This window comes from Mycteria americana, chromosome 2, assembly GCF_035582795.1.
Source record: "Mycteria americana isolate JAX WOST 10 ecotype Jacksonville Zoo and Gardens chromosome 2, USCA_MyAme_1.0, whole genome shotgun sequence".
Lineage (NCBI taxonomy): Eukaryota > Metazoa > Chordata > Aves > Ciconiiformes > Ciconiidae > Mycteria > Mycteria americana.
In genome coordinates this window covers 104,335,317-104,347,610 of record NC_134366.1, presented here as the reverse complement: position 1 = coordinate 104,347,610, position 12,294 = coordinate 104,335,317, and the positions used below count along the sequence as shown (strand labels likewise).

The following is a 12,294-nucleotide window of genomic DNA, read 5'->3' as shown; positions in this document are numbered from 1 at the left end:
TTTTAAATCATTTGAGTAATGAATGAATAAAAGTGTTTTGCCAGTTTCTTTTAAAGATTTCACTGAAGTTGAATCCATGTTTTTCCCCTCTCATGACCATACTCACTTACCTGAAGTAGTCCTGCTTCCTTTTTACTTGTAACTATAATTGTGTGGTCTGGAGTAGACAGCATGGTCTTCATTAAAAGAAAGCATTTTAACGTTTGCATTAATTAGTTTTTCAGCATAACCCTTAAGTATTGTTATAAATACAGAAGTAGTTTGTGTTCCTACTGAAAAGTATAGCTCTAGGAAGCCTGTTTGCTGTAGCTTTGTATGACAGATGACTTACTTTCTTCACAGCCAACTGAAGTATACTTTTCTTTTATTTGTAGGCATTCAACACCTTTATTGATGATATATTTGCTTTTATCATCACTATGCCAACATCTCATAGGCTGGCGTGCTTTAGAGATGATGTCGTGTTCCTGGTCTATCTTTACCAAAGATGGTATGCCTTTCTTTAATATTCATCAGAGTTTTTACAATGCTGTAGATGGTTGCAGTCTTATTGCTATGAAGAACTATGAAATGGTTTGGGATAGACTTCAAGCAGAATTTTTATACCATAGTAATATATAGTATGGTCTGGATAATGGTAGTTGTGTATATGCCTAGTGAAGGGAATGTTGAGCAGGGGATCCTGAAAAGGAGATCTCAGTACAAATAAGAGGAGCAAAAGTGTTTTCCCATAACTGACAGTATTCCTGGACCCTTTTTTAGCATGCTAAGAGAGTAATCAAGAAATTCCTCTTCTCGCAGGACTCACAGAATTTTTGTCAGTTACCCCTTCTCCCTCCCCAAAACTGCAGTTCTCCTTCTCAGCAGATAGTTTCACATTTGCAAGTTACAAAAAAAATTAACCTGAAACATGAACACCTGAAGTAAGGTGAAGGAGAGCAATTCTTAAGCTTGTATTCACAAACTGTCTTAGGAGTTTCTGGGCTTCTAACCCTTGCTGAGGGGCTACATGCCTACATATGCTCAATATCTGAGGTGTGCTTTCAAAGTGGCTCTGCAAGGCACTAGCAAAGGATGTTTTCTGATGAGGGATTGCCCTGCTCTGCTTTCCTCTTTATCTAGTTTCCAAACACAAGTTATCAGGTTCCCTTGTAAGTTGAGTATCTGGCAAGTTTCAGATTCTTTAAGTAACTAAAATCAGATGGGGAAGAAGGCTATATGCGGTAATCATTGAAATATTGTTCATAAGCTACAGAAAGTGTATTCTTGTTTCCAAGAATAAATATTTAGATGTGGAGCAAACAAGAATTTTAAGCCTAGTTCACATTATACCAGAATATATGGATGTGTATATCTAATAATTAATACTAAATGCGAACTTCAGTTTTAGGTTTATATAATTGCACGTAAGTGCAGTAAAATAGGTCCCCTTCCAAGGTATTTTTCTAGAAGTTAAGAGCTCAACAACTTCTGATAGGGGCTGGACACTGGGTTCAAGTTTGAGAGGTATCCTGGATTGCTTCAGACCTACTCCAGCCAAGCTTTAGGGGAGCTAATACATCTCTTAAGAGTCCCTGTTACGAGACAACTGGTTAAGTCTTAATGTGAAGAAGCTGATATATCTGTAGCTAATCTTTAAAACTGTTGGGGTTTCTTTGCCACAAGTGGGAATAGAGAATATGATGAGAAAGAAATTCACTTTTAAAATTAAGTAGCACAGAACTGCTTAATTCCTCCAGGTAGCAGACAATATTGTAATTAATCATTTGTTTTTTCTGCCAGGCTTTATCCTGTGGATAAGAGCAGAGTGAATGAGTATGGAGAATCTTACGAAGAAAAGCCAAAAAAAAAAGCTCATAGAGAATAACTAAGAATTGAAGAAGATTCTGACCCCTGGACTCTTACTGGCTTCATGTATTATCTGGTCTTAAGGAAGGAAAAACTTATTTAATAAGAGTATTTTTAAAGCTTATGACAGAACTACATGGACAATACATCTTCTATATTGCCAAAATCTAGTTTTGATATCCTCCTATTTCAAGATCCTCTTTTGTCCTCACAAGGTCCACAGTCTGCCAGATGTCATTAAATAAACTTCCTGCATTTAAACTTCTCTTCGGTGAAAACCTAATTGTCCTGACTGTTGTAATTAATATCCAAAAAAATCTGCGTTTTTAAGACAACTCACTAACTGGAAGTGTGGTGCCCATGCCACTAGGCTATGGAAAGTGAAAAAACAAGCCAGTGTGTTACAGCAGAATTGAACATTATTGCCAAACTGGAGGCTGTCAAAAATAAAATGTATAATATTGGATTATATGCTAATTACAAATCATTCTCGTTTGATAATGGAGATAATGGAAATTCTAAAAATCATGATTAAACTTGTAAGTTGTATGTGGGCATTTAAGTTTGTGGCTTTAAAAAAATTGTGTTGGAAATACAGGATGAGAGAGATGGGATTGCTAAAATTCAAATTCTGCCACGTTCTTAGCCCACAACATGGCAGAGGGTTTCAGTTGTCTTAAACTGAACGAAGATGTGAAAAAACTGTAACATGATTTCTTTCAATATGTATCCAAGTTTATATAAATCCTTCTGCATTGTTGACAAACCTGATTTCTTGGCATAGCAGGTATTCATATAATGCAAATCTTTGTTATGTGCTAGGAAAGTCTCTTAACACATCTTAAATTCTTCATCGTGTGGTACCCCAGTGATCTACTAGGCCAATTCTCTCATGTTTCAAAGGGAGTAATTCCTTGGTCTTTCCCCTCTCCCTCCCTGCCCCGTTGTATTTATAAGATGAGACACACGTCATTCAAGTGGGATGATTTTGTTCAAATACAATACAATACAGGTTCAACAAACTACCTGGATACAGAGGAAAAAAAACAGCCTGGTGAAGAACAGGTATCTTCTTTTCACACAATTTAAAATCCATATTCTGTGGGAACAGTTCATTAAAGGAGGTATTTTGAGCTGTTTCTTTCGAATTAGTAAAAATAATCAGGTTGAATTATTATATCAAAATTCAAACTTCACAGCTATATCTAGAAACCATGATTCTAGTTTTTTAAAAGCAAGTTTCTTAGTAACAGTAAGGGAAATATAAGAGTGCATTCCTTTCAGCAGCAAATAAAATGCAATTAAAGAAAAATTCAAAAGGCAGAATTCTAGTTTCCAATTCTAGTTGTGCTTTGGTCAGTAAGTTTACAAATTAACCCTAATGACTCTTAAGTTTCTTTATTAAATTGCATGCTGTTTGTGCAAGGCTATTTAACTTCACTTTGTCACTGACTGAAGATATTAATTGAATAACCTTGAAGAACACAGATCTACTCCTATAGTCTGTAACTACTTTATGAAGTGGGTTTTATCCAGTTCTGATACTGCAGAAGTCTGAACGTATAAATACTTGGGTCCCAAAAACATACAGAAACGTGCCTAACTTCTTTTGTCACAAACAATAGTCTTTCCTATACTGAAGTCCTCCTTACATGCTACTGGCAATGGAAAGGAGCCATCTTGTACCTGTTTTGGATTTGTTTGGAAGGAGCTCTTTGCTGTTAGGCAAACTAATTTGGGACTCCTATTTCATAATAATAGTTAAATGTAAGTGTGTGAAAATTTGTCCTGATATAAATAATGCATATAGCAGAATCCCTTTTTGTGCCATTTCAAGCCAATCAAGTTACTGGTTCTTCTAGAATAGCTTCTCAAAGTCCAGAATACCATATTTGGGTATTTCTAATGTTTCATCACTCATTTTTGTATGTAGCTGTTGACAAATCACTCTTGCACCTTTACATACTGTGAGTTTATTGGTCTTCTGTCTTGCATTTCTGATGACAATGACCTCATAACATCCTATACAGTAGTCATAAAGAATATAAAATTAGAACATTTTAAGTCTTTAAAATGAGTGAGACTTTCCTGTTCAAGTCATTGTTTTATGCATTCCATTTCCAAATAAAAGACTTGGCATACGGGATAGAGAGTTACCTTTTGTTGTTGGAAAGATGGCAAAAACCTATGTAAGCAGTGTAACTTTGGAGATATTAAATGAGATGTTTTAACTTTCCAGTTGTGGAAATGAGATCAGCTTAAAACAAAAACGTGGTTCTATATGCGGTTAATGCAGAAGAAACACTTCCTATATATAAAATGTCATTGAATGCATTGCAGCTCATGCCAGATTATCAGTATCTGTGATCTATTTAAGAGCTCAAGAGTAACTTTAAAACTTCCTCACTTCTAACAAGGTTAACTGTGGTAAGCAACTTGGTGACCATCTCACATTCTCATCTTCATTAGGCTTGTAATGGCTTTGGAATTTAAAAGATGACAGTGATTTGGGGTTGGGGGTGGGGCTATTTTAGAGTTAATTGGGCAAATCGCCGTATGCTTCTGGAAGATACTCCTGCACAGTACTTAGTAGTACATAATAACATAGCAATCATGATTCTCTAAGGATGTAAGTGAAGAAAGGCAGCTGACAACGCGCTCTCTGGGTGTACGCGACCAGTGGCTCAGTGCCTCTTGGCTGTGTTATGGAGACCCTGCTGTACTCCTGCCCAGTACTTCCAGTTCCGTACTGTGCTCTTTCCTGTTCATCTTCACCTGCTGCTGACTGTGTTCTCCAAGAGGTGATGGTCTGCCCTTACGGCTTTTTTCCCTGGGGCCATAGGGCTAACTGAATGATAAAGTGGGCAGCAGCACAGATGGTTTTTCTCTTGGCAGCAGAGCTCAAGAAGTGTGCTCTGCTCTGCTTCTGTTGCTGCTAGAGCAGGTGCTGTATATGTTGGTGATGTGTAGACTGAGCACAAGTATATGTTCCCTTTTGATACGGCATTACACTCCAGTAATTGTCAGCTCCAGCATTTACACCTCAGCGCCAGAAGCATTAAGACAGATAATTCCGTAATTTGTCTGCTTTTAAACATCACATTTTCCAGTTTTTTCATTGGAAGACAAATCTCATGTTGAGGAAGTGAAACATGACCACTTACTAGTAATAGTAACATTCAAGGTCAGGTTGGATGGGGCTCTGAGCAACCTGATCTGGTTGAAGATGTCCCTGCTCTTGCAGGGGGGTTGGACTAGATGACCTGTAAATGTCCCTTCCAATCCAAAGTATTCTATGATTCTATCCATCTGCATTAAATACCACTGCTCCTTCTTAAGGATATCTGGAGCTAACCAGTTTGTTCCAGTTTTTCCTTTATGCAATTCTGCTATTTCTTGCTGCTCCTTTTAATATCAGGGCCCCAAAAATCCTTTATTGTCTTTTTTTTATCCTAACCCCCACCCTGATGATTATACCTGCATCAAAAGGAACAAAATACTTCAGATTCAAAAGACAAACACCTTAACTCTGGGGAATTCTGGCTCACGTCTGCCTATGTTGAATTTAAAGAACAGGATAGCTTCTCCCCTTTTCCTCCCAGCTTTCTGTTTGGCAGTACTCTGTCCTTTTAGTCCTTGCCATATGGTACCCATAAAACTTCTTGCAAGCTGTTTGGGGTATAGTATGTACCAGCCTCTCAGTTTCTGGTCCCTAATGTTCTCCTTAGTCATCCACAGCTCCACAATCCTTATTAACTTAAGACAGAGCTCTTTGATGGTTGCCTTTCTGATCAGTTCAGATCCTTCTGTTCTTGCACTAATGGAGTCTTGCACGCCTGCAAAGACTCATGAGCTATCTTACTCTTATTTTGGACTTTTGAAAAGTTCACTCTGAACATTTTTATTAGGCGTTAACTGCCTCTAGCAGTCTCTAGCCGCAGGTTAGTCTGTGTTGAGCAGCCTACAGCCAGGTAGATGTTTCATTGCCATGGTTCATCTGCATGCTCTGGTCCAGCTAACCACCCCGCCCCTGAAGCAAGAGCCCTTGAGCATCGGCTTTGGAAGGGCAGCTACGCTCTTCACTCCATTCAGAACAGCCTGCCTGGCACAGCTCCAGCTTAGTGCCGCGTAACGCTCAATGCCTGGCTTGTGGCCAGCCAGCAGTGGCTATCCAGCACGCTTTGCCTCCTTGCTGCCCTGCAACCTCCCATCTGCACCACTTGCAAGCTTCAGCTCAGAGTCATCATAGATAGATACCTAGTTTGGACTGACTTCCACAGGATCTACTGGAGTATAGCCTCTATTTTTCCAACTGGACTTAGCAATTTACATTTCCTATGCTGAAATTCTCAACTCTTGCTACATCTGCTGTTTAGTCTCCATCAGAAGGAGGCCTTTCATTTGCCTAGTGCTGACCATGAGAACAGAAAGGAATAAGCAATGTTTCATTTGGTAAAACCAACAAACCCTTCGTCAACTTGCTTGAGAAAGAACTGGTTAGCCTCACCCTCTCTGCCATCCCAGAAGTTGTTACAAAGATACATAGGAGAAAAAAAAAAAACTTGAACCAGGAATTTGTGTTGTTTCAAGCTGACTCTGATTTCTTAAACTTGGGCATCTCAGAAGATTAGCGTCAGAGGACCATGCAATCTGAAAAAATTCCAGTCACAGACCTTGAGTCCATTATCCCTGGAACACAGAAGCATTGCTCTGCAGCCTTATACAGGCTACTTCTGATCCTCTTTAGTTATGCCAAATGTGCAAGGGTCAGCGGTACGTTATGGATCTGTTTGCTTATTATCAAAAACCTCCACTGAACAGCAGTTTGAAAAGCAGACTTGAAGATAAAAGGCTCTGCGAGCATTCATGTCCTTCACTACTGCTTTCTTAAAACTGTCACTTCACAGAATTAGAATTTCAAGACGCAGCTATTGCTTACAAAAAAGGAACAGAAACACATCCATCCCTTTTGGGGAAGGGAGAGGGGAAAAGAAGAACGTGTTCTTTGGTTATGCTGTGTTTTTAAATAATTGGTTATAAATACCTCTAGCTGGAGTGCCAAACAAGTCCTTTAGACTGTCTGGTTTTCTGTCCCAGGAATTCAGAAAGGATTGGGGTCTTCTCCTGCTAATCAGCTACAGCTGTTCTCAGTCTGAAACAATCTTTTTAAAAAAGCTGCTCTTTTCTGCTGACCCCTGCATTTCTAAAGGAAGCACAGTGTTTGACTGGAAGTCTCCCAGTGACAAAGCCTAATTTAGTTCATATAGAAAACAAGTGTTTCATTCTGCTGAAGATTTGACTAACTGAAGGAATTCTTCTTACTCAGCTTACTTTACTTACTTTACTTAGCTTTAACTTACTTACTTTACTTACTCTACTTACTTTAACTTAAAGTACTTTACTTACTTTAACTTAAAGTCAGTAAAGTAACTTACTTTACTTTACTCAGCTTACTCAGAATTTACTTTACTCAGCTATCAGCAGGATCATATATTTTGCTTCTTTCAGATTAGTCTTCGCCAGCATCTTTTTCCCAGGTTAAATGTAGTTCCATAGTTCTTTCTTGGGACTGTACCCCGGCATCACAGTACTGGGGCAGAGCTCTGAAGGACTCAGCAGAGAAGTGAAAGGGTACTCCCTTCTCTCATGAAGTTGCCAACTACCGGCTCTTTTTTAGGGTCAGGCTGAAAATTTCTTATCAGAATGGACCATCTTTGAAGCGAGATAGTAACACCTAGGTTCACCAAGGCTAAGAGTAAATGCTGAGAAAAGTGCTTTGTTTATAGGAGCAGAATTAGACTCTTCAGCACACAGAGCTTTTCTACCGCTGGACCATGTCTGGACACTACTAAGGTTCAGTGCATGTGGATTCTCACCCCGCTGCCACAGGGGCAGGACTTCCTTTACACTGGGCTGTGGAGCAGCCTACACTTCTGCCTTCTGGCGTGAGTCGCAAACATGAGCTAAGTAAACTTAGAGCAATTGTACAGCATTTACTCTGCACGTACAAATGTAACCCTGAGAAGTCAATTTTTTTTGCTAGTGCTCCCGGTTGGTGGCAGGTACGAAGCAGCCTCTGCAGGGAAATGCTGGTTTTCTTTCTCCTTTCCTCAAATACCCATGTATAATGAGACGTGCCTTTTCTTATATAGTAACACCATGCTGTAAGTTTGCGAGCTTGGATTTAAGTGTAAAGGGTTAGGATATTAAAGCTGAGTTACACTTACTGTTCTTACATAGCAGGCCCCCCCCGGGGGGTACAAGCACAGGACTGCAAGCAGAGCTCCCACCACCCAAGAAGACATACATAAACTGCAAATGGTGAATTAATGGTCACTAGGGAATGCCATCCAGGGGGCCAGATAGAACAAGGTTCTGGATACAAAAATGAAACAAAGAACCCATTTGAAACACCTCCCATATATGGTGAAAATGCAGAGGAATACCAGGCATAAAGATGGTCAAAGAGACCCTTACAAGAACAGGAAAGAAGTTATAACAGGGAGAGACTGCTCCGGCATTAACCCCAGGTAAGGACACTATGTCTGATCAACACCACCACTGCCAGCAGGTTCCCCACCCCGGCAGTACAGGAAGAGCACTGCTTTCCGATTCACCTTTTGCTACTGCAGACTCTGCAATCACATAGTAAAAAACCAACACCGTGAGGTGTAAAGCATTGAGTAAAAAATTTTAGGGAGCCAGCTGTGCACACATTTTCTGCTCTATCTTTCCTATGTAACAAGGTCACGGATGCTGCACTTAGGCAGAGTAAATTAGATGCAAACTGGTGGATGATGCAGGCATCTTCAGCGCTGAAGTAGGAGTCAAAGTCTGAGAGCAACTGGACAGACCACACCTGAGCTACAAAGAGATCCGAGCCAGAGGGAACGAGTCTGTGTGGAGGTCTCAAAACCTACGGGTCTCATCTGCATGAACAGAGGCATGTCAACACAGTGTGAGCTTGCACAAAGTAGTCAGTAGGGACTGAACCTACAGTGTTGTGGTTTAACCCCAGCCAGCAACTAAGCCCCACACAGCTGTTCACTCACTCCCACCCCCTGCAGTGGGATGGGGGGAGAATCGGAAGGGTAAAAGTGAGAAAGAAACTCGTGGGTTGAGATAAAACCAGTTTAATAATTAAAAAGAAATTATAATTAAAAAAATACAATTGCAAGGAAAAGAGAGGGAAAAAAATTACTAACAAAGAGAGAGGAAAATAAAACCCAAGAAAGACAAGTGATGCAAATGAAAACAATTGCTCACCACCAACCGACCGAAGCCCAGCCAGTCCCCGAGCAGCGGACCCCCGCCAACCTTCCCCCAGTTTTATTGCTGAGCATGACACCATATGGTGTGGGATATCCCTTTGGTCAGTTGGGGTCAGCTGTCCCAGCCGTGTCCCCTAACTTCTTGTGCACCCCCAGCCTACTCGCTGGTGGGGTGGGGTGAGGAGCAGAAAAGGCCTTGGCTCTGTGTAAGCGCTGCTCAGCAGTAACGAAAACATCCCTGTGTTATCAATGCTGTTTTCAGCACAAATCCAAAACACAGCCCCATAACAGCTACTATGAAGAAATTTAACTCGATCCCAGCCAAAACCAGCACACACAGAAAATGAATTTCCCCTCAAACTCTCGAATACTGAAAGGCAGTGTGAAACAGTGAGGAAGAGTGTGCCTGAGGAAGAGCAAAGTGTGATGCACTTGGGCATGGCTGGCTGTCAGCCAAGAGGCTGAGAAAAGGATCAAAGAGTTTGTGGAGGAAATATTGGGACTGAGGGGTGAAAAGCAGCATTGAACATTGATTAAACAGAATTGAAGAGGAAAGTTCAAAGTTTGACTGGCACAGGGTGTGTCTGATGCAATGAAGACCATGACTTCGAGGAGGCAAATACAGAAGGGCTAAACATCTAAATATAGAAGGAGCAACAGGCAAGTAGGGAGAAGCTAAATCAAACAGAAAGGCTAGGGCTGGTGTGAGAACAGAGACACAACATTCAGGGACTATCCCTCATAATGCAAGAGACACACAGTGGCCTGGAAAAAGCAGTTAAAAGGTGGAGAAGGGACCACTGCAACTCTCAGGGAGAGTCCCGACCCAGAGGATTGGGATAAAGACACGCGGGAAGAGCCAGACCTGTGTAAGTCTGGTAACTATAGTAATAATAGTGCCAGAAAGAGCTTGGTCCCCCACACCACATGCCCCACTGCAAGATGAGCTCTGTAACTCAGGAAGCCGGTCAGAGAAACAAATGGCACCTCCAGTTACCAAGACCACCGTAAAGACAACCAAGGCTGAAGATGCAGCCCAGCAGAGAAGAGAGCAAGTCACTGTCATGGAAGGCTTCATTCCACAGCAGATGAAAGCCGTGACAGGTATGGGTGCCCTACAAAGGGATTACACTGAGTAGCTGGTTAAACTGGAGGGATGTCCTTGATTAACAGCATATGACTGTATGGATCTGCCCAAGTGGCAGCCTCAGTGTGAGACTGGGACCAAGATCAGCCACATTGGCTGAAGATCCCCTAGTCAGTGATGCCTCAGACTGAGGGATGTGATGCGTCATTAAGGGGTCTTACTCTGACAAACTGTACTGGGTCTAGCTGAGACAGAGTTACCTTCCTTCACAGCAGTCTGTACGGTGCTGTGTTTTGGATCTGTGACTAGTAGTGTTGACAACACACCAACATTTTGGCTATTGCTGACCAGTGCTTGCACAGCATCAAGACTTCTTTTTTCCCCCTCTGCCCCACAATGAGTAGGCTGGGGTGGGCAAGAAGTTGGGAGAGGACACAGCCGGGCAGCTGACCTGAACTGACCAAAGTGATAACCCACACCATATAACCTCATCCTCAGCAAATGTGATGTTGACTCCTCCAATATGCCATAGTTACCAATGTGTCCACTAAATCCATTCTCTACTATGGAGTTAGTCAACTTCCACAGCAGAGTCCTCAGACTTACTGCTAGGTAGTCCCCATGATCTCCTTTGGGATCCTTGGTGTCACGTTAGGTATTTCCATGGCTTGTGATATTAAAACATTCTGGCATGATATAGGTAGTTGTTCAGTCACTGAGTTCCTTTAAACTCACTGGTAAATACCATCTGATCATGCAGACTCACTGATTTTTGAACATTTTTTTCCTCTCTCTTTATTGAACAACATAATTCGTAGTACTTGAGCTTGAGACAGATCCTGCTGTGTGCAAAGATTTGACACAGGACCCCCCTCAAGTTCCTTATGTAATTTCCTCAGTATTGCCACGACTGCTCTAAGTGTTCCTTCTCTACTTTTACATTACAGACTTCCTGGCAAGCTGTCCCACTTCTGATGTTTGATGTTTCTTTCAGCTTTGGAAAGCTATTCATCAAACTATTCTGATTTTGTTTTATTAGCTTTTTACTTTTCTGTTTGAACGCAGCTTCAGGTTTTTGAAAGACACCTTTCTTCTTCTTGTGACACTTCTCATAACAGTTTCCTTTCAGCCTTTTCAAGAGAGACACATGTGCAGTAAGCTTGCATCTTTAAATAGTCATTACTGAAGCTAGACCTAAACAGGAACATCTTATTTCCTTTCATTTCACTGTTGGATTATAAAAATGGCATTTTATTTTTATCACTGCACTATCATCATCCATTCCCAGGGTAACTGGCTTTCACTGAAGCTGGTCACAAAGCAGGATGTGGATAAGATTGAGTCTGCCTTGAAATTTTGTGGGGGAGAACTGTGACTTCATTATTTGTACAGATCTGGGTTCCCAGTACAAGAATGACATGGATATACTGGAGTGAGCCCAGTGAGCTTGCCACTAAAGGCCACTAAGATGATTAAGGAGCTGGAGCATCTGACATATGAGGAGATGCTGAGGCAGCTGGGATTGTTTAGTCCCAAGAAGGAAAGGCTCAGTGGGGATCGTATCAAAGTGTATAAATAGCTGATGTAAATAAGATGGATTAAAACTCTTCTCAATGGTATCCAGTGACAGGACAAGAGGCAGTGGGCACAAATTAAAATACAAGAAATTCCACTTAAACGTGAAAAAAATTCTTACTCTGAGGGTGATAAAACATTGGAGCAGGTTGCCCAGAAAGGTTGTGGAGTCTCCATCCTTGGGGATATTCAAAACCTGATTAGACATGTCACTGAACAAACTGCTCAAAGTGACCCTGCTTTGAGCAGAGGGGTGGACTCGACACTTCCATAGGTCTCTTCCAGCCTCAGCTATTCTATGACTCTGTGATTCTATTGTTTTCCTTATTCATCCTGGTAAAAAAGAACATTACTCCTTTTCCATGTCACTTAATTCCCCCACTCCCTCCTGAATTCTCTCCCCAGTCCAATGGTAGATACAGAGAAAATCATGTGGTACCTGTGAAAAGAAACAGGAGGAAAGAGACGCCCCTAGCCTGGCCACAGCAGCCCTCCTCTCCCCCTCCACCATTG

General features: G+C 41.3%; 1 protein-coding gene across 1 annotated transcript in view; it reads left to right on the top strand.

Moving 5' to 3' along the window:
- The window catches only part of CLPTM1L (CLPTM1 like), a 29,440-nt gene extending 27,327 nt beyond the window's left edge, over nucleotides 1-2,113 (top strand). The window contains exons 16-17 of the mRNA XM_075494161.1: nucleotides 375-490; nucleotides 1,783-2,113. Coding sequence (XP_075350276.1) covers nucleotides 375-490; nucleotides 1,783-1,867 — 201 coding nt within the window. The 3' untranslated portion in view covers nucleotides 1,868-2,113. The remainder of the gene's footprint in view (nucleotides 1-374; nucleotides 491-1,782) is intronic.
- The last annotated feature ends 10,181 nt before the right edge of the window (nucleotides 2,114-12,294 follow it).